The 21797-nt window shown below is 36.4% G+C and overlaps 1 protein-coding gene across 1 annotated transcript in view; it reads left to right on the top strand.

The window, feature by feature from the left end:
• Positions 1–21091, top strand: part of LOC132119025 (chemokine-like protein TAFA-4) — a 41224-nt gene extending 20133 nt beyond the window's left edge. The window contains exons 4-6 of the mRNA XM_059528767.1: positions 8204–8359; positions 17170–17294; positions 19735–21091. Of these exons, the coding sequence (XP_059384750.1) occupies positions 8204–8359; positions 17170–17294; positions 19735–19746 (293 nt within the window). The 3' untranslated portion in view covers positions 19747–21091. The remainder of the gene's footprint in view (positions 1–8203; positions 8360–17169; positions 17295–19734) is intronic.
• The last annotated feature ends 706 nt before the right edge of the window (positions 21092–21797 follow it).

The raw sequence follows: 21797 nt of genomic DNA, 5'->3' as shown, positions 1-21797 counted from the left end.
CTTTATTGGATGCCCGTGGTCTTCGGGCTCTCCGACGACACTGCATCACTCATCGGCATGATTGTGTCAATGACATTACTAAATGGGCCCAGGAATACTTTCAGAAACCACTGTCGGTAAACACAATCCGCCGTGCCATCAGCAGATGCCAACTAAAGCTCTATCATGCAAAAAGGAAGCCATATGTGAACATGGTCCAGAAGCGCCGTCGTGTCCTGTGGGCCAAGGCTCATTTAAAATGGACTATTTCAAAGTGGAATAGTGTTTTATGGTCAGACGAGTCCAAATTTGACATTCTTGTTGGAAATCACGGACGCCGTGTCCTCCGGGCTAAAGAGGAGGGAGACCTTCCAGCATGTTATCAGCGTTCAGTTCAAAAGCCAGCATCTCTGATGGTATGGGGGTGCATAAGTGCATACGGTATGGGCAGCTTGCATGTTTTGGAAGGCTCTGTGAATGCTGAAAGGTATATAAAGGTTTTAGAGCAACATATGCTTCCCTCCAAACAACGTCTATTTCAGGGAAGGCCTTGTTTATTTCAGCAGGACAATGCAAAACCACATACTGCAGCTATAACAACAGGATGGCTTCGTCGTAGAAGAGTCCGGGTGCTAACCTGGCCTGCCTGCAGTCCAGATCTTTCACCTATAGAGAACATTTGGCGCATCATTAAACGAAAAATACGTCAAAGACGACCACGAACTCTTCAGCAGCTGGAAATCTATATAAGGCAAGAATGGGACCAAATTCCAACAGCAAAACTCCAGCAACTCATAGCCTCAATGCCCAGACGTCTTCAAACTGTTTTGAAAAGAAAAGGAGATGCTACACCATGGTAAACATGCCCCGTCCCAACTATTTTGAGACCTGTAGCAGAAATCAAAATTGAAATGAGCTCATTTTGTGCATAAAATTGTAAACTTTCTCAGTTTAAACATTTGCTATGTTATCTATGTTCTATTGTGAATAAAATATTGGCTCATGTGATTTGAAAGTCTTTTAGTTTTCATTTTATTAAAATTTAAAAAATGTCCCAACTTTTCCGGAATTCGGGTTGTAGCTATTTGTACCTCACTAGTCTGGAACTCGAAAAATTACAATTTAGCTGTTGCAAAAGTGGCCTGGAGAATAAAGCATGTTTTAATATTTTGCACAGGTGACCAGACTACTAATGAAAAATGGTAAAAAGTTACGATTATGATAGTATTATGCTATATATAATTATATTCAATATAAGTATAGTATATGTGTTACTTTCAATATTTATATATTGTATAAAATTATATAATATTTCAATCTAAATGTTTATATCATACACTATTATACACATTCAAGTCAGTATGATTTTTTAAGAAATAAATGCTTTTATTCAGCAAATTTGCATATGGTAACGTTTTATTTTGCAGTCCTGTTTTGCATGTACATACTATGTACTTGTAATAGTAATTACAATGAACCCACCTCTAAACCTAATCCAAATCCACGTATCCTAACCCTGACCTTATATTTTACTGTAGTTTTTAGGTAATTACACTCAAGTGCATATACTGTAAAATAAAGTGCAACCCATAAAATTTATAAAAAATGACAGTAAATACATTTATAATGTTACCAATGTCTATTTCAAATACATTCAGTTTTTTTTATCTTTTTAATATTTTTTCTTTCTTTTTTTAGCAGTTTTCAACTACAATAATAATAATAAATAGGAAATGTTTCTTGAGCATCAGATCATCATGTGACACGGAAGACAGGAGTAATAATAGCTGAAAGATTTGCATATTTGTTTAAAATATTATATATAAAATGAAAAAAAGATATTATATATAAAATAATTTTTATTCTGTAATTTTTTTATATTTTCTACAATGATTTAAATGAATTTAAGTGTATGTCTTAATTAGGTAATTATACCGTCTTATTATCTATCTTATTATACTATCTTATTATCTCGCACACAATTACAATATCAGTAGCGCAATATATGTTAATACCATTTTCCAATTAGGCTTTGTCACATCTTACATGTACCTTGAGAAAAGCAAGTTCTCCACTGCAGTGTCACTTGTGACCACATGGTGGCTCTGCAGCTCTATATATTTCTGCACAGGACTAACCCTTCATGTGTCTGAATGAGAAGCAGTAATGGATCATTTGTGAAGTTGTCCTTTGGAAACATGGACACTAATGGGAACGGATGGTCTGAATCTCACCCAAACGAGGCAAGGGCCATTGACTGATGGTTGACACTGAAACCAGACACTATAACTAACAACCACTTTTTCTTGTCTTGCGTGTCCTGTCATGCTTGTCCATGCTTGCAGGTAAATAGAAACAATAGCGTGTGATTGGCTGCCTTTGTTCCTGCCTGCTGTAATAGGCCCTTATATAGCCAAGATCGAAGGACAGCAAAGTCCGAATGTGCATTGCATTTAATGAGTATACTCACATTCACCATCATTCCTCCATGCCTACATGAACCATTCATAGCCATTTTTCGATACATTGCTTCAGCCGCCATATAGTACAGTCTATCAAAGTGAGTCGCCTGCAGCCAAAGGCCACCCAGTCTGAGACCTCATTTCTGATATGTGAGCTACGCTTTGGTCTGTGTCAGTCTTGACCGTTCTTACACTCATGACATAAAGATTAAACACACAGGTTCAAACGTCCTTGCAACATTGTTCAAGCTTGTGATGACGTTTGACACATCCAATTAAAAATAACAGCTAACCTGGAGCTATTACCTGGTCTGAGTTATGAAGGTGTGTGGAACATGTCAGCTGGGCTCAGGTAGTACGTTACGGGTGTTCTTGTTAGAAAGCTTGTTAGTTGTCACGTTGCACATTTTCTTCTGTCAGGGACGTTGACATTCATCTCTAACTGCATGCTCTTTCTTGAACACTGAACCAATCATCACATGAGGTGTTATTTTATTAATTCACATCTTGAATGCCTTATTTTAAATTAGTAAAAGGTATGGATGGGCAGATGGAAAACAATGCAGTGCAATCTCAAAAAGGATTGATAATCAAATTATCAGTATTAGTATAGTACTGTGGTATCCCATTTCAGTATACCTAAGCAATATATATATATATATATATATATATATATATATATATATATATATACGTACACAAAATTAAGAAAGAATATTAAAGCTTTGTTTTTCAGCTAGTGTTTTTAGACTTATGTTAGCAGGTGCTTGAGACATTATTAGTGGCTGCTCAGCTAGCTGATGTGAGTTGCTAGATTGTCATGACCTTGTCTAGCAAATGTTGCCAAGTATTACTTTGGAATTATTACTTTTACAAGTGAAGCTGGCGGACAGAGACAGACTTTGTAAATACAATCTTCTCAGTTTATTTTCTGACAATCTGATACAAAGCCATGCTGGCTAAGTTTTATTAGACATAGATCTGTGTATAAATGAGGGGCCTGTAAATTATTATCACAGTTTCACTTTTACGTCAGTTAATTAGAGATGTCAATTGATTAAAACAATAAATTAAATTAGCTAGACAGATGTAATTAATTAAAATTAAATGCATATCAGTATTTGCTGGGGGGATAAAACCTCATTGTGGCAGCCAAATGCATGAATAAAGATTTTTGTGTTTAAAAGTAAAAAAAAAAATGATTCCATACTCATTATGTGCTGTTGATTTCTGTAAAAACTCCTGTAAAGATTTTACGTATTGGTCAGAGGGCTGGATTATAATGATGTTCATTTTAGAACATTTTTTTAATAAAATTAATCTCACTTAATTAACAAGTTAAATTGACAGTCCTACTCCTAATACATATTTTTTTGCAGCCATTGTCATCACAATCAACCGAGTTCCCTCAACCTGAGTCACAAAATGTCTGCCCTTTTGGTGATGACACGCCAGTCAGCTATTGACAAAAGAAAGACATGCTTCTTGATAAATCGCACTTCTTGGCTCACCCACCTCACACTGTCAGAATATATCAGTCGCCTGGCTGCCCCATCAGCTCTAGGTAATGGCGTTTAGCTTGACACCCAGATGCGTCCGCCACAGTGATAGAGACAGTTAGCCATGCTTGAAATCTAATTTGATTTCAGGCTGATCTGAGATTTATTTCTCTGAGACCATCATAACAGCGCTGTAAAATACAGAACAAGATGGCTATGGTGGAACGCTGAGCAGTTAATTCCAGCATCGCAGTCCTGGAGGAGAAGCCACGCAAAAACGAGCGATTATCCCCGGAGTCTGCTCACTGTGCTTAATGGTGCGGTGGAGAATTTTACAAATGACTTCTGCTGCCAAGTGTGTAAGAAGAGGCAGATAGAGAGAAAAGCTCATTCAGATGCTTTTGAGCTGTTCATACAGCACAGATTTTCCATGCCTGTTCACTCATTAGCGTAATGCCATGTCTACAAGCACTCTAAACTGTTTTTATGCTCTGAAAACTCATTTTTGTGATTTGTTGGTTGCTGTAGTCCTTAGGGCTGGAGATCTGGAGCGTCCAAGATGTGATGCCTGCCTGTGTGTGAGCAAGGTGTAAGACATGAGTGATAGTGTGAAGTGTGAGACCTTCATCCTCTGGTTGGCAGTGTGATTTCTCTGCACAGTATGTTGTTAAATCCAGGGAATTGCTTATCAGATTATTGTAAATGACTGTCAATGGTATATAAAGGGTTGTTATGCGCATGAGTGTATACCTGAAAGCAAGCAAGCTACTTAGGTAGGAAGTGGGATGTGTATACGCTTGATGCTTATGGCTTTCCAATGACCCCATTATGCCAGTAGGAGGCAGTATGGCCTTTGTTCTTGGGGTCTAGGGGTGACGGGGTCTTCCCCTGAGCACTGAGCCTCCAACTTCTTGCTTCTCTACAGTCTGCACACTAACAAGGTGTACAAAACTCACACACGCATGTTCATGTGCAAATTGGAACACACAGTGCACTTCCAGGAAAGTAACTCTAAAAAAAATAAGTTCCAATTAAAATTTGAAATGCAGGTGCTTAAAAGCAGCCCATTTGGTGCATTGTGAAAATGCTTGTTAAGAATAGAATAGCATACTATATTAACATTACTATACTACCACTGGAAAGTTTGGTGTCGAAGTCTCTTATGGGTGCATTTATTTGATTAAAATTATAGTTAAAGCGAAATACTGTGAAAGAGTATAACAATTTGCAAAACTGTTGATTATTTTAAAATATTTTAAAATGAAATATATTCCTATGATGGCAAAGCTGTATTTTCATCAGCCATTACTCCAGCATTTAATGTCCCATGATCTTTCTGAAATCATACTAATATGCTGCTTTGATGCTTAAGAAACATTTCTTATTGTCAATGTTGAAAACAGTTGACCTGCTTAATATTTTTGTGGAAACGGGTACTTTTTCTGATTATTTGATGAATAGAATGACACACACAGCATTTCTATATAATTTCAGCATATATATATATATATATTTTTTTTCAAAGCACCTTGCATTCATACATTTTATCAGTTTATGCAGTCTCAGGGTATTAAACCCATGGTTTTGCTATAACTCCATATGCTACTAATTTAACTAATTATTTTTTAAGAGTTTAAATAACGACTAAGTTCTGCAGTCTTTTAAAGCATCATTGTTATTTTAGTGTATAATTATATGCCATTATAGTATTTATTAATATTTTGCTTCAACTTATTTATTTCATTTAGTTTGCAAGGCAATATTTCAAATGCAAATATAAAACTTTTGTTTTAGAAAATGATTTGTAATAGTTTTAGTTAACGATAACAACGCGGGAAAGCTTCAGATACAAAATCACACAACACAGACACTTTTTCAGATAAAATCCCCTACCACCTCCTCTTCAGAATACAGAAGCACACCATCCATCATTCATTATGTCTGCGATACCCATGCAGGATCTGACATGAGGCCCCGTGGTGTCAGTCATAGTCACAGTTAGAGATCTGCCCTTATCTGTTGTTTATCCAGCAATGTCGGAGCTTACAGAGACAGAGCACGTTGAGCTCTTGAGAGGCATGCACACGTACAGTCAGCCTGTGAGCATTCACCCCCTGGACTCCACTAACTTCCTCTAATTAAAGCCTAGTCGGCGGGGTCCATGTTGGGTAGAGAGGACAGGGTGATGGGGTAATGTAGCTAAAAAAAAAAAGTCCTACTAAAAAAATGACAACTTTTTAAAACTTTTTTTCCATTTGCACTGCGTCTTGGACTTTTAAATACAAAAACGCTTTCTCTGTGAATGGCTCCTTCCGTCCTGTAATGAATGTTGGCTAGCAATGTCCCAAGAGAAGAAAGCGACTCATGTTCTCCTTAAATCCATGTCGCCTGATGCCTGCTTACTCTCTCTCATGACAGCAGGGCAGATGGTTATGCCACATATAAATTTATCAGTAAACACAGACTGACGAACTATTTTTGTATCTGAGGAATGCTAATGGTGTTTGATGACGTCATCCACACTGTGATTTAAATCATTTGGATATGTTATTTTCCACAGCCACCTGTTGTAACAGCTCTAAATATTTCATAATGCATTTTCGTATTACCACATTCAATCATGTACGCGTGCGTCTCAGTCCAAAAATCACATATTATGACATATTCGTATTACCACATTGCATGTACAATGAGGCATTGACCAGTACTCACACTGCATAGAGGAATCCGAGTTTCTTGGAGACAAATCTTGGCTGTAATTGAGCACTCATGTTAGACTGGCTGTAAAAAGAAAAAAATCCATTGCTCAAGCAATTTATTTACACTCCGAACAGAAGAATAGAGCTCTGTGTTTATTATGCTAGGGGAAGTGGGAAAGAAAAAGAGCGAAGATTTGGACCTGGCAGCCCTTAAGCTGCTTGTTAGATGCTGCCACTCTCAATTAAATATAGATGCTGTTTCTTATATTGGGTGGGATATTATTATTATTAAATGTTAGGGTTAAATCCATAAGCAAACCTTTAAATAGCTTTGTTTATTTACATCTATACACAAATTAAATTGGCATTTCCTCTCTTGATCTTTTGCTGTCTTGCTCTGCTAACTGTAAGAACAGACTCAGGGCTTAATTTGTGCCGGAACAAGCCGTATCTGGATTCGGCACCTCCGAAATAGGATCCGGCACCTCATTTGGGCCGGATCCCCCTCCTCCAGGGGCGGTGTTTCCGTATGGCAGAGTAGAGCCCTGCATTTCAGCCCGACTTTTTTACGCCCCTCGGGCTGGCTTCAGGCCAATTTTCACGCCACAGTTCAGACGCGGATCGGGTCTGTTTAAGACTTCGTTTTATTTGTATATTTTAGACTTCCATCAATTAGTGATGAAAAAAAAAATAATTTATGCACTGGCAGAAACAACGCAAGACCGTACGTGTTATCTCGACTGTCTAGAGCTGCTTGACAGTGTTTATTTAGTGTACCGCAGCAGCGCAGCTGAACAGTTCTGCGGTCAAATACACGTAATTAAGCTTGCAAAGCACCGGCAAAAGTAATTAGCTACCATAAATGTATCAGGGGGAAATAGTAAGGAGATATTTGAATTATTTACTAATAAACTAGTGTTTTCTGAGTCTGTGTCGTAAGTAGCCTATGAAGTTGCCTGACTCGTCATTAGACACGCCTTTAGAGAAGTGCACCTTTACAGATTATAATTACAAAATGAAAAAGTTTTTGTTTTCGATTTGTTTAATTTCGTTAAATGGTCATTTAAAGCTTTCTATAGACATATTTATCATGTCTGTGAGGCATGTTTTCGCTGAGTGTCAGTTCAATTTTGTTCTCCGGTTAAAGACGAGAAGTCAGAGAGCGCATGTTTGTTTTCCCTAATATTTTGTGTGTTTGAAGACCGTAGATGTATGTTTTTTGCTATCTTGCCAATATATTTTTGTTCGTATTAAATTGGATAATCATTTATATCATGAGATTTTAGCCAAGTGTATCAACAAGAAAAACTAAGCGCCCTTATATCAATGATAACATTATATAACCTGTAAAAGTTGATGAAAGTGTATAATGCGATGCACTTGCCTCAGATGTGGCCAAAACACATATCTCCTCATTCAGTCGGCAAAAACAGAAGAGCAGCATGCTCAATATTTGCTTTGAGCAATACATATGCTTTTTGTGCATATTTTTAGAACAAGCTTTACTAAGATAGAGTAGAGAAAGTGTCTTTATTCTTTTGATTTTTCTGTCCCTTTTCTGCAGCTTCATACCAGGTGAAGCAGGGAACCTGTGAGGTGGTAGCTGTCAATCGGTGCTGCAATAAGAACAAGATAGAGGAACGTTCACAGACTGTCAAGTGCTCTTGTTTCCCTGGTCAGGTGGCTGGTACAACACGAGCACAGCCTTCTTGTGTGGAGGGTAAGTGATTTTCATGTGTTGGTGTTTACCCTTCACTGTCAAAAAACTTTTTTTTTTTGCAATAAATGTAAATAATAAATATTAAAATGATAAGAAATATACAAAAGCAATATGAATAAAGTACAAGGTGCTGAAATATTCAACCCAGGTTAATTGTAAATACGTGACTCTGCCTACATTTCTGCAAACCTACAAAAACCTATGAAATGAACAGTAAAACAAATTTAGATTTTTGAGCAGTTCCTTGCAAAATACTATGTTATGACCTCAAAACATGTTTACTATAGTGCATGAATTGTTAAATATTACATTTTAACCTCTGAATCACATAATCCACTCCATATGTATTGCTTTTCTAAGTTTGCTCAGTGGCTCACCTGGTGCAGGATTGTGATGCTAATTGATCCAAGTACCATGAAACATCAGTTGCGACTTGTGACATTCCACAAAAGTGCTCAAAGCCTTAAATAAGGAAGCTTAAATGACACGGTTGCTTCAGCAAATGTGTTTTTATCTCGTTTACCTATGTTATTTCTTTCATTTATACATTTAGCAGACACTTTTATCCAAAGCAACTTACAGTGCATTCAGCCTGTACATTTTTTACCAGTATGTGTGCTCCTGGAAATTGAACCCACAACCTTTTGCACTGCTAACACAATGCTCTACAACTGAACCATGGGAACATCTGGTAGGATTACGTTAGGGTTTAGTGTAGGTGGTATATTAATTTCAAATGCGACGGATGTGCTAAATAAAAAAAATAATAATAAAAAAAATTAAACACAGGCACAGTCACGTTTATATGTTTCGGAGAAAATTAAACATGCTATTTAGTGCCAGACATTTCATTTTAATTCTTGCAATGCAATAACATTTTGCAACCATTTTGTATTCACAGGCATGAATGTCATAACACTGTGTTGTTTAACAAACCCGCATCTGCAATGGAGAAAAAAAATATTGCTTATAGCACCTTTTGTGGACATGACCTCTGAAAAGTACAGTGAAATTTACTCGGTGCAATGCATTTCAGGTCTTGCAGAAATTTAGGCAAAGTCATATATTTCTAATGAGCCTGGTTTAGAAATATTATGAGGATGTGCAAAATAAAAATATTATGAGGATGTGCAAAATAAAAAGTGCATCAACATTGGTCTTGTACAGTATGAGGACATTAAAATGGGCCTATTTACCCTGGTATTATCATCCATCTTGAGTGATCCGTTCACACATGATCTGCACAGACAAATTACCATTTATACCTGACGTTAACATGTCTCCTGTGGCCAATTGTGAATGGGTTTCATTGGGAAAGGTCTCTGATTTTAAAAACATTATTTTGGTATCAAAGCCATTATCCATGTGACAAATGTGACTACAAAATCCTCCACTCCATCTCTTCTCTATTACCTAAAGGTTTAGGACAAGAGAGTGTAGTTTTGGTGATGAAGGAGGTTTAAATGTGTCCCCTCGGTCATACTGTACGCTCTTTGGTTATGAAGGCAAGAGGGCGAATGCTGGCAGCCATTTTTCTTCTTTGTCTTCTTTGACACCCGAGACAAAAGACCCCAATAGAAATTAGGGAGGGCTGCACCAGGGGAGGTATTCCATGTTATGACTTTCATGGCTCTCTTTGAAAATAGTTCATGTAATGACAAAAATGGGTCCTATGCACATTATGTATTTTCCACAGAAGTGGACTACAGGGCTGTATTATGGAGGCACAAGGAATCTGATGTAACCAGGAGAAAAACAACCAAAAACTACAAAAAGATATCACGCACAAGCGTAGGGATAAATTCATCTATTCATTGTGTTTCTATTTATGCACTTAATACCTTCATTATTTTATATTATATATAAATAATTATTTGTTGTAGATATTATATGTTAATTTAATATATATATATATATAATTACAGTTTGAAATAAAAGTTTTCTATTTCAATATATTTTAAAATATAATTTATTCTTTATGAAAAACTGAATTTTTAGCAGTCATTACTCCAGACTTCAATATCTCATGATCTTTCCCAAATCACTGAAATGTGTTTCCTATTATTATCAATGTTGAAAACAGTTGCTTAATATTTTTGTGAAAACCGTGATTCCTTTTGTTTCAGGATTTATTATTATTATTTTTTTGATGAATTATAAGTTCAAAAGAATAGCATTTAATTGAAGTAGAAATGTTTTGTTACAATGTAAAAGTCTTTTAGATCAATTTAATGCAAACACAGTTGAACGGTAGTATTCGTACTAATCTTACCATTGGAATATTATGTGATTATTATATGCATGTATATGAGTTTGTCTTTGTCTTTTTGTATGCATGTGTGTGCGATTGTCTTTGTCTTTTTTATATGCATGTATGTGCATGTATGTCTTTGTCTTTTAAAACTATTGGTATAAACAGAACAGCAGAAAGAAGAACGGCTGTGTATGAACTCACATCGGTTGTGGAGGTTGTGTTGGCTTTGTGCTGATGTAAGAGAGAGTCAGTATGATTGACCTATGTTTTTGTGCAGTGAAGGAGAGAGTGGTGAGGGTCATTTTCCTCTATCAACATTGCTGGATCTCTAGATCCCTCAGGCCATCAGTCTCACTTTCTCCCTCAGGACCACACAGGCCTCTGGAGGGGGTCACATACTGTAGGAACATATTGTCAGCTTCTGAAGCTTCATAAATATCTAATACTCAGCACAGAGTTGGAGAGTAGCTAACAAGAAGTAGTGACACGACTAACTACATTTTTCAGTAGCTTAGAAACTGTGTAGGTTTTCCAGAAAGAAGCTATTTTTGTAGTGGTGTAGCATGAGAAAAAGCTTTATGTCATATTATATGGCATCAGTTCTGTGCTAAAGTTCCCATGTGTGTAAAGCAAAAATGAATAAATGTATCATTCGACAAAAATAACAGGCAGCACAACTGTTTTAAACATTGATAATAATGATAAATGTTTCTTGAGCATCAAATCAGCATATTAGAATGATTTCTGAGGGATCATGTGACACTAAAGTTATGTGACACAATGCTGAAAATGTTGTTTTGCATCACAGGAATATATAAATTATATTTGAAATATATTGAAATAAAAAAAAAATATTTAAAATTTTACATTTTAAATTTACATGTTATTATTGTTATAAATAAATGTAACTTTGGTGAGCAAAAGAGACTTATTTTTTCCCTTTTTTTATATTCTCATGCAAACATAAAAATCTGTGTTTTTGTCCTGCAAATGTCACTTTGTATACCACACAGTTCTGCTTTAAACAGCAGATACTGAGAAATATATTTCAATTTATTTTTAAATACAGTTTTAAAAAAAGGGTTTTAAGAAAAGAAATGGTAGATGGGAGTAATTGTGATTTTCCTGTGATATATTACAAATTAACTTGAAGATCCTATTTCTTTTACTGTATTAAATATTTGTATTGTGTTGTTCCTCTGTTTGGCACATTTCCCATTCACATATCATTAAAACATTAGTGAGCGCAAGAGAGGAGCCTGAGAAAGAGCTGAAAGAAACTTCATTGAAACCTTCAGAAGAGAATATACCTGAGATATACCTTCTTATGGCTAATCAATTAGTTTCAGAATCAATGAGAATGTAATAAATAAGGGATTAAATATCTCTGTCATCTGATGCAGAGGTCCTTTGGTACTCTGTGGCCGTATCTCTGGTCACTCCTCTGTGAGCTCTCGAGTATCTGCAGGCCTCTGCCGACCACACATTCAGGACCGTCAAGGCCCTGTCTAATAAGTCCAGCACCTAGTTCATCTAGACATCTGTCCACAGGAAGCGCCATGATTCAAATGTAATGATTTTGCGATCATGCCAGACAAGCTGTACATTATTCTGCTTTTTTTAACTAACTAACTAACTAAATAAATAAATGAAATATTACTTCTTGAAATTAATAGAGTGATATAAGCGACACGAAATTAGACCTATTAAACAAACCTATTTATTAGAAACTATTAAAAAGTCAATTGCCAGGGATGGTCATGGACGGGGTGTCAAAAATAAGTACATTGTAAATGAATGAATGAATGAATGATTACATTTTAGATAGCAGTTTTTAGGATAAGTTTTTATTCATATTAATGTTAGAAATCATTCAGTTTTCCAGTGTCAGGCTTTTTTCAAATACCTTCATTTTGTGTGCATTAGCTATAAGGCTGAATCAAGAATCAAGTGTTATGTTCTCCTTTATTATTTAAGTTTCTTAAAACAATGCAACTTAATATTAAATAAACAAAATAAACATACTGTTCCTACATGCATACAAACATAAATGGTTTAGATTGCAGGTATTCCATTATAATTGGTATTTCGGTTACCGTTAGAAATCTTCTAATTTCCCAGTGTTGCATTTGTTAAAGTCTGTCAATCACCTTACCGTCAAATTATTTTTAATAAACACAAATTTCTGTGCATTAGGTATTAGGCAGACAAATGACTAATCAGAAATGCGTGTTGTTGTGTTCTCCTTATGTAATATCCTTTTTAATAGCCTTTTTTAAAATGTAAAATTATAATTCCATTATAGATAATTTATCATTACATATAAATTATAAATCAGTTTTTTTTTAAACGAATAAAATAATGAATTAATGTTGTAGATTGCAGTTATTTGCAGATAACCTTATGAATTCAGCCAATAAAATCTGCTCTAACATAATTACTTTCAGTTTTTTGGCTCTGGCTTAATTTTCTGCATTGATTCAATCTGTTGTTGCTGGGTCCTTGAATAAACACTTGTTTAAACAGTGATTAGTCCCACCAGTGTTGAATTCAATTAGAAACATGCACAGTGAATGACTTATCATATGTGGCATTTACAACCAGCATGTACCTTACTCCATATCTTGTGCCAATATAAGGCTGAAGTTATATTTAAGTAAGTTATATTTATGCAGTGGCAGATGTGGAGAAAACCCACAGTGACTTTACTGATGCACAGCGAGTCGTGTGTCGGATTTGTGAGCTGGAATGCCTGCTGTTTAATAAATAGGTCGTTGGGGTCAGGTGTGTTTTCTGCGCTGCTCTTCGGGAATATCCTTAAGGAGACAAATATGCTTTTAGCCTGCAGAGAGTGATACTGAATTAATACACTGCATTAATGTGTGTCAAGGCAGAATCTGTAGCTAAGCTGATAGTGTTGTAAATTAGGTCATTTCAAGCTTTGCGCTGCTGAGACGGAGTTCTGGCTAATCTAATAGACGGGTATAAATGGATTTGGATTGATACTAAGGAGTTTTGAGTCGCTGCGAGATAAACCACAATGTGAGGTGTGCTAGTTGGGATGCACACACATATGCATATACTTGTACAGATATACATTATTGTTTACCAATCCCATTAGTCTCAGATACTGCAAAATGTGCATGTTTGTGTTGTGCAGGTTTATAGCTTTGTTGTGTAAACACATTCGGTGTAGTACATTTATTATAATTTACTGTATAAGCTTGATTCATTCACCAAGGCGGGCTGAACTCTGGATGCAGGAAAACAATTAAATTTGTACTGTGTAATTTCTGTGCTGCAAGTGTCAACAAATGGAATTGCAACAACAGAGTGCTGCAGGGATGACATGTTTTTGTTAGCATTTTTAGCATGAATTAACATATTAGCTCTTCTTTTTCCTTTGCTAGTCATTTAGTTCTTTTGCATTTTGGTTAAATGTCTGAAATGTGGTTACCACAAGCTCAAGATATTTTCACGTTTTATTCTACAACATGCAAAATACATCAGTAATAACCCTTTGGGTTAGCTTTTACTTGTCTTGAAAAATGCAGTTGCTAACAAATGGTTAAATTGCACTACAAGAGTAATCTAGGTAAACTCAATTACTCAATAGCCCACTTTTTCAGATTCTTGTTATTTTCGCACTTTTGCAAACTATTTGAACTCAATCTTTCAAACATTTTTTTTTTAAAGACTGAAAGAGTTGCTGAAAGCTTAATGATGGTGACATTGAAGACTTTATTTAAGCTTCAAAATTCACAAATGTTGTGTTCAAATGGAAGATTATCATGATGGTTTTCAAACAGGTTTCTCAAATACGCCCTCCTCTGCCATTGGTTGGATAACTGGAGAGTTTGAAGTCCCCAAATGCACACCATTGCTTGAGTTAGTGTTGCTTTGTCGAGATGCTAAAATAAACAGATCAATGTTCGCTGTTCAAGTCAATTTACAATGGCTTGACTAATATGAAACTCCTTAAATATGCAAATATTTAAGTTTGCAAGCACACAAGTTGAAATGCTGGTTGTTTTTCCTTTCATCTCTCATTGTGACATATGCATCATTTTGTCAATAGTGGCAAGGTTTGTGTGTTTGAAAGAAAGTCTGCATGATTTAGAATACTTATGATTACCATATGCTGGGTTTCCCTACCAGGCCCTACAACATGCCACAAACCCTAGTGCCAACAATTACAAACACAAACAAGAAAAGACAGACAGTAAGGCACTTTCTCAAGATGTCTGACATGCTGTTCCCATTTCATCTTGCTCTCTGCTTTTCCCTCTTGTCAGTTTTTTTCCCCCAATCTGTCTCCCTCTCTCTCCTTTTCCCTACAAAGTTGCCTGCCCGCATCTTATCCTGCAGTTTCCACAGCCGCCACATGATGTCAGACACATTTCAAACACAGAACAGAAATGGGGTAGCAAAAATATTTCTGTACCCTGGATAGTTTCTCACATCTGTTTCTCAACGACACTGTCTAAATCCTACAAATTGCCATACAGGAAATCAAAGCTTAAATGAGTGCCTCCATATCCTCAGATAGGGCTTTTTGTTACTGGAAATAGAAGGACCATCAATGTCTTGCAGTTGTTCTTGCCACTCCAGCACTAAAGCAAGAAAAATCCTTCCCAAGTATGTGGGCTTTGGCCAAACTTTGGCCAAAAAAGAGGTTCAGATAAAGGTGTCCACAATTGCAAACCTAAAGCCATTTAACTCCTGAAAAGCTTTAGCAGCTCAACTGGCCTTTTTCTTTGGGGAAGTTTCAAATCCTCAGTTTAAAACACCTGCTCTATCATGTGCTATAAAATATACAATTCTGTTCTTTTTGTCGACCTTTGATATATTATAAAGTGTAACCTATTCCTTTAATGGCAAAGCTGAATTTTCAGCAGCCGTGTCACACTTTGCAGTTTGGGACTAAATGTTGACTTATAGTTCTGCTAAACTTATGTTTCCTGTAAATTCAAGAAAAGTGTTTCTTTGATAATTTTGTCTGATAATAACTTTGGTAAAAGAGTTGAAGAATAGGTGTGTTTAATGCGAATTTGAATCACGACTTTGAGGATGACTATGACCAATGTGTATCTTGCAGTTGCTTTTGGATGGTAACTAAAATAATGCACTCTTATTGTTGTGGGTATGATTGTTTAGTTTCACAACACACTCATGCAGCCAAATTATGGAGAGCTTTCGACGGTAATGAAAACATCCTTTATTAAGTCTGCCATTATACCTAATAATGCCCACATTAATGCTAATTAAGCACCCACTGATTCTCTGAACAACTGCATTCAGACATTACACACAGACGGAAAGACGCTCACACGGTAGTTACTGTATCCCACTGCCTTTGCAACTGCTAATTTAGTTGATTTACAACAGAATCATGTGGATATAGCCATCCTCTCCAAATCAACAAATACAGATGCTGTATAAAGCCCTGCTTTCACTCCCGACTCAGTGTAAGATGTTCACTCACAATGCTTGAGAGGATTTGCGTGTGTTCCTTTGCATAATTCCATGTAAAGCTCATTTTCGCTTCTCCTCCTGTGATTGGGAACAATGGGCTTGTGAGCGGCTCTTTAATGGACACACTCATCTCAATAAGCATCATTTGAACAGGCTATTGATTGGCTTCTCAGACCTGGATTTGACATGAACTGAAATCTAACATATAAAAAGAAGATGTGATTCTTTATTTGAGAAGACATTATGCGGTTTATCATGTAGTTACATCGGAGAAGCTGTTTCCAATATATCACTATTCAAAGTGATTAATGAAGCATGACTTCCTGTGCTATAACACATCAAGGTGGCAGCAAAAAGGAAGTTTTTTTTAAATCTTCTTGTGAGGTGTTAACAACTGATTATCCAACCTGTGCTACAGCAGGTGTCTGTTTGTGAGAAAATGTCGTTATTTTCATTTCTCAGCTGGGAAGTGATGAGATCTGTATTAGTCATCTTAGTTGTTTCACTTGCCATCGCAGGTCAAACCTACACCTGAAATTTTCCATTGTTACCAGTTGTTCACTCCAAGGATGATAAAACTATTCCTAGAACGTTTTAATAATAATTTATGAGAAAGTCACTGCCACAGTTGTAAAACCAATGACTAAAATCACTTCCAGATTTATTTCCAGCTGATGAACAATAAAAAAATTGACATTTAATTTAGAATCCCCCCAAATCTAAAGAGCTTGAGCATTTAAAGCGGCAGACGACAACTGCAACGTTTATGATTAACAGAATTTACGTATGTTGGTGTGGATGCTAAAGTTAATGTTATAGTCATCTTTATAGTTATCTATTCTTCGACCAGGCCTTTATTTGATATAAATTACAATATAATTGTATTATTTTTATTAATGTCATTCTAATATTTTCACAACACAGAATATTCTTTGTTCATTTAGTAGATCGACTCCATTTAAAATGATCACTTTTGATGGAAATTCAAAGAAATGTTAAGTGATGCATACAGTAGGAGATAATCTGAAGATAATAATGTTGATAGTAATTCAGTATTTCAATTTCCCCATCTCTTTTTCAGCTTCCATCGTGCTGCAGAAGTGGTGGTGTCAAATGCACCCATGTTTGGATGGCGAGGAGTGTAAAGCTCTTCCAGACCTGACTGGTTGGTCCTGCAGCACCGGTAACAAAGTCAAAACCACCAAGGTAAGTGGGCCAAGTAAATGCGAGTTGCATTTTGCTGATGTGGTTTATTTGGTTCTTAAGGAAATGTAGGGCCACACTAATTAAACCTGGCTGCAATCTGACACATGCTACATTTAAGTCCAAGAGAGCCAGGTTGGCACTAATATTATCCTCTGCCCATGGTAAGCAGAGAATCTAAGAACCTTTTGAATTGCCATAAAAGTACCTTTTCTAGACATTTCTAAGAGCTACTATATATGCCATTAAAACCCTCCCCAGCAATATTCTCAGAAGGCATTTCTTTGAAGGCCCATTCTCCCAATGCCTTTTTCTCAGGCAAACCATTCTTCAAAGCAACATTTTGTTGAGGCCTTACTTTTATAAGAGTGTTCTCTGAAGACCCTGAGAGAACAAGAAGGAGATAAAATGGTCTCACATAGGGTTTTCTACAACAATTAAACACACCACTTCAGATGTTCTCATGTTTTATGGGCAGATTACTGCAGGTACGGCACTTTTTTCAGTTTTACAGTACATCTCTACAGTAAGTTATAGACAGACACACGACTCAAACTTTTTAAAAGAGACTTATTAAAGAATGAGCAAAGCTTGAAGATATATAACATTTCAATGACTCCACAGAGTTTGTGGCTCAGCGAATAAATCCCCAAGGACATCAGTTGTACAGAGAAAGCTTACAAAGTTCGAAGGAGAATTTTCAAAAGCCAAGCCTAGACAAACATGCAGAGACAACATTTATTGGTCCATGCTAGTTTTGACTTGAAAAAGGCATAAAAACGAAATGCAAAACTGACTAATTTGCAATTAAATTTGTGCACCAGATCATATCTGAACTAGTGGTTCAACGGCTCAAAATATAAGAATTATAAGATTGATTGGTGAAATTAGGTTTCCAAACAGAAAGAAAGTTTTTAAAACGATAATGCCTACCTCATAATTTAAATAATGATTAGATATGAGAACTGGAGATGTGCAGATGTGCTTCTGTTTGTTCGGTGAACGCCAGGGTAACTGCTGTTTCATGCAGGTGTGACATACACATAAAGTATTAAAGAAATAAAGGTGTCTGAGAACACACAGGTGCCACAAGAATAATTGCTCAGAGTTATAAAGTAACTGCAGAACATCTGTTGTGTTCATTAAAATGCATTATGGCTATGAGTTCCTCTGAGACTTTCAAATTAAGAGTCCTAATTAAATTGGTAAGAGGGAGAGACGAGAAATGAATGATGGCTCTGGAGTAATTACTCTGTTTATTGAGTCTATTATTGGCTGAGTTGACTGGCAGTGGGCTAAGCCCCGCCTTCTGCCACCACAGTAGCCAATGGGCTGCGGCGAGTCACAGATGGGATGCGGGAGGGTGTGCCTTGCTCCAATGAGCATTCATTCTGTATTTAATAGCAGTGGAAATGGAACAGTGACCAGCAGGCTTCACCACACACTTCATACACATTGTGTCTCTTTCCATCTGCCTTCATATATCTTTACATTCTCCTCCTGTATCATTCACTGAATATCTGTCCTTATTTATTTTTATTATCCTTCTCCACTGTCTGTATTTCTTATGGTGTCCCAGACTCGGAATTTGTGCTCTACATTAATCCCATCCGAGTGCACACACACAGACACACCTGGAGCAGTGGGCAGCTATTTTTGCTGCGGCACCCATGAAGCAGCAGAGGGTTTGGTGCCTTGCTCCAGGTCAACTCAGTCGTGGTATTGAAGGTGGAAGAAAGCACTGGTCATTCACTCCCCCCACCGATAATTCCTGGCGGTACCAAAACTCGAACCCCGCAACCTTTGGGTTACAAGTCTGATTCTAGTCATTAAGCCATGACTGCCTATTTATTTAAATGATTTAAAATGTTTAAATAATTTTATACATTTAACCAAGGATAAAATTTGCATAATTTTTTCATGCTTCATTGGCAGTTTTTTTAAGCATACAATTATTTTAATGTAATACAAGTAATATAATAATGTAAATGAAAATATAAATGTAATATAATATTCATGTTTAAAACAAGAAAAACATTTCTGACACCAGTTTATCTCTGTCTGAGATTTACACACTGCAAAAATATTTGATATATAATTTATATAAAATAGTAATGTAATAATTTGGAACAAATATCTATTACTAATATTTAATTGTATATAATTTTTTATAATTTTTTTTTGCTTTAAACCATATTTAAAAGTTTTTTTTAAACAATTTATCAATTGTATAAATTAACCGAGAACCAATAATTGTTTTTGTGTATAATTTTACTATATAGTAATTCTCTAAAAACATTTTTTTATTTGGTATTATTTTGTTTTTAAAAAGTACAGATACATTACTGAAAATGACAAAAATATTAATTAAATCAAAGCAGATGGTGCCATTCCAGTGACTGTGTTATATGTTCTTTAATCCTACCTCTCTTTTTATTCATAGGTTACACGATAGCAAGAACATGGCTGCCCTACCAAGAGGTCCACGGCTCCTTACCAACCCCTAATGGAAAAGAAGACCATCTTGTTTAAGACACTGACTTTACAGACGATTCTGTACATGTGAAAGATGGACAAACTCATTATAGACTATAGATGGCCGCCTTGCTATGACAGTAGATATGAGGATGGAGAAGGATCTCTGTATAAACCTGAAGTTCGACTGAAGATGCTGGACACACAGGTGCTCATATGACAGACTGCATCTGTCAGCTGAAAGTGACTTTTCGGATTTATGGCACTGGCTCTCTTGCGTGTATGTGTGTGCGTTTGTGAGACAGATTCTAGTATGTGGGACTTGTAGGACAAACTGTGGACAGTTCAGACCTGTCTGGGAGCTTATGTGTTTGTGTAAGTGTGTGTTAGTCAGGTTGATGATGATGAGACAGTAGTTCAACACTGTTTATCTGCTTTCAGTCATTTTGCACTTCTAATTAGGGTTGCTGAATAGGATCATAACAACAAATTCAAGGGTGATTTTTTTTGGCCTAGATAAGATCATATGGAGATGTTTTCCATGTTCTGGTCTTTTACTGTCAGTGTAAGATGGAATTAAAGAGAGAACCATTTATTAAGCTTTCTTCCACAAATGCAAAATAGAAATGCAAGTGATGTAGTCAACAGTAAAAAAAGAAAAAGGCAAACTGCAGTAAAATACAGCTCCTCACTGCTGTAAAATGTTATGTAATTTGAGCTTTACAGATGCTATCCCCTTCAGAAAACATTTAAACTGACAGCTGGCTAAAAATTCCTACTGTATGTTACTCTGTAAAATTATCCACAAACCACTTAAAGGTGCACTAAGTATTTTTTACTGGATTTAACACCTAAATAAATTAATAATACTGATAAATATGGTTAAAATTGTGATTACTTAATAGAAGCTGTTCTATTTTACAAAGGGCTATTCAGACCCTCATGGGGACCACCATGTTGAGATCACATGACTTGCTGAATAAAACTCGCTGTCAGCCCCCATTACCAGACACTGCTGGTTTCAGACTAAATTAAGGGAGTAGTTCACAAAAAACAACCTTCTGTATAATGCTACAGTACATCTATGCCACTAGGTGCAGTATATGATTCCAGAAAGTTACTTAGAGCACTTTTAACAAGGAACCTTCTCGCTTTTAACTTTGTTTTATGTCTTAACCGTGAACCTCTCAAAATTACTCTGTGAAGTTCTGAAAACAAGCTAGCAATGTGCTGACTGAGATAATGAACATGTTTAAAGATAAGCTCAGATGTGAAGAGGCATAACTCGTGCCCAATACTGCATCGTAATAAAGTTTGAAATAGAATCAGCTCCACCATTCATCATTGGTTTTCTAATCTCAGTGACTTCCTCCACAGACTCTAACCTAACCTAAACTTGAATTCTGAACACTAATTGGTACTTTTGTTCGCCCTTGCTGAACGTTACCTTTTCCAGGGTTGGATCGAAATTTCAGAAAGGACGCTGTTCATTGTGCCTTTATCTCTGTATGTCTTTCTCAGGGCTCTGGTGGCTTGTGAAGTGTTGAATGAGGTTTTCTCTCTACGAGATAGCCCTGTATGCCATGGTCGCCCTGGGCTTGCCCAGACATCTTCCAGGCTTCAAAGCCCCTTCAGACTCCAACCGTCTGCTTTGTGAGCTATGATGAATGTATCAGACCCACTGTGATTCCAGTGTTGAGCCTTGGGAGACAGGGTCGAGTGCCATCTCAAATTCTCATTACTGAAGCCCAGGATACTGCCAGCCCTCTCCTGGGATGGTCCGGGGGTATTTTTAGGTCTGTTACTATTGGGAAAAGCTCATCCTATTCTCGTTTCAATTGGTCAACTGAAAGTCCAGGTCTGTGAACTATTTCTATGTTATTTATTTTTCTGCACAGGTGTGTGTTTGTGTCTGTCTGCATATGTTTATCTAGAGGTCCATCTAAAAAAGCTTTGTTGCGTCGGTACATTCTCCTGGAAAGCGGAAAGCCACTAAATCCTGATGCAGACATTGAATGTCTGCTTGCCATC

Source organism: Carassius carassius, chromosome 38 (genome assembly GCF_963082965.1).
Source record: "Carassius carassius chromosome 38, fCarCar2.1, whole genome shotgun sequence".
Classification (NCBI taxonomy): Eukaryota; Metazoa; Chordata; class Actinopteri; order Cypriniformes; family Cyprinidae; genus Carassius; species Carassius carassius.
Note: the sequence above shows the minus strand (reverse complement) of the source record. Positions and strands in the feature narration are given on the sequence as shown.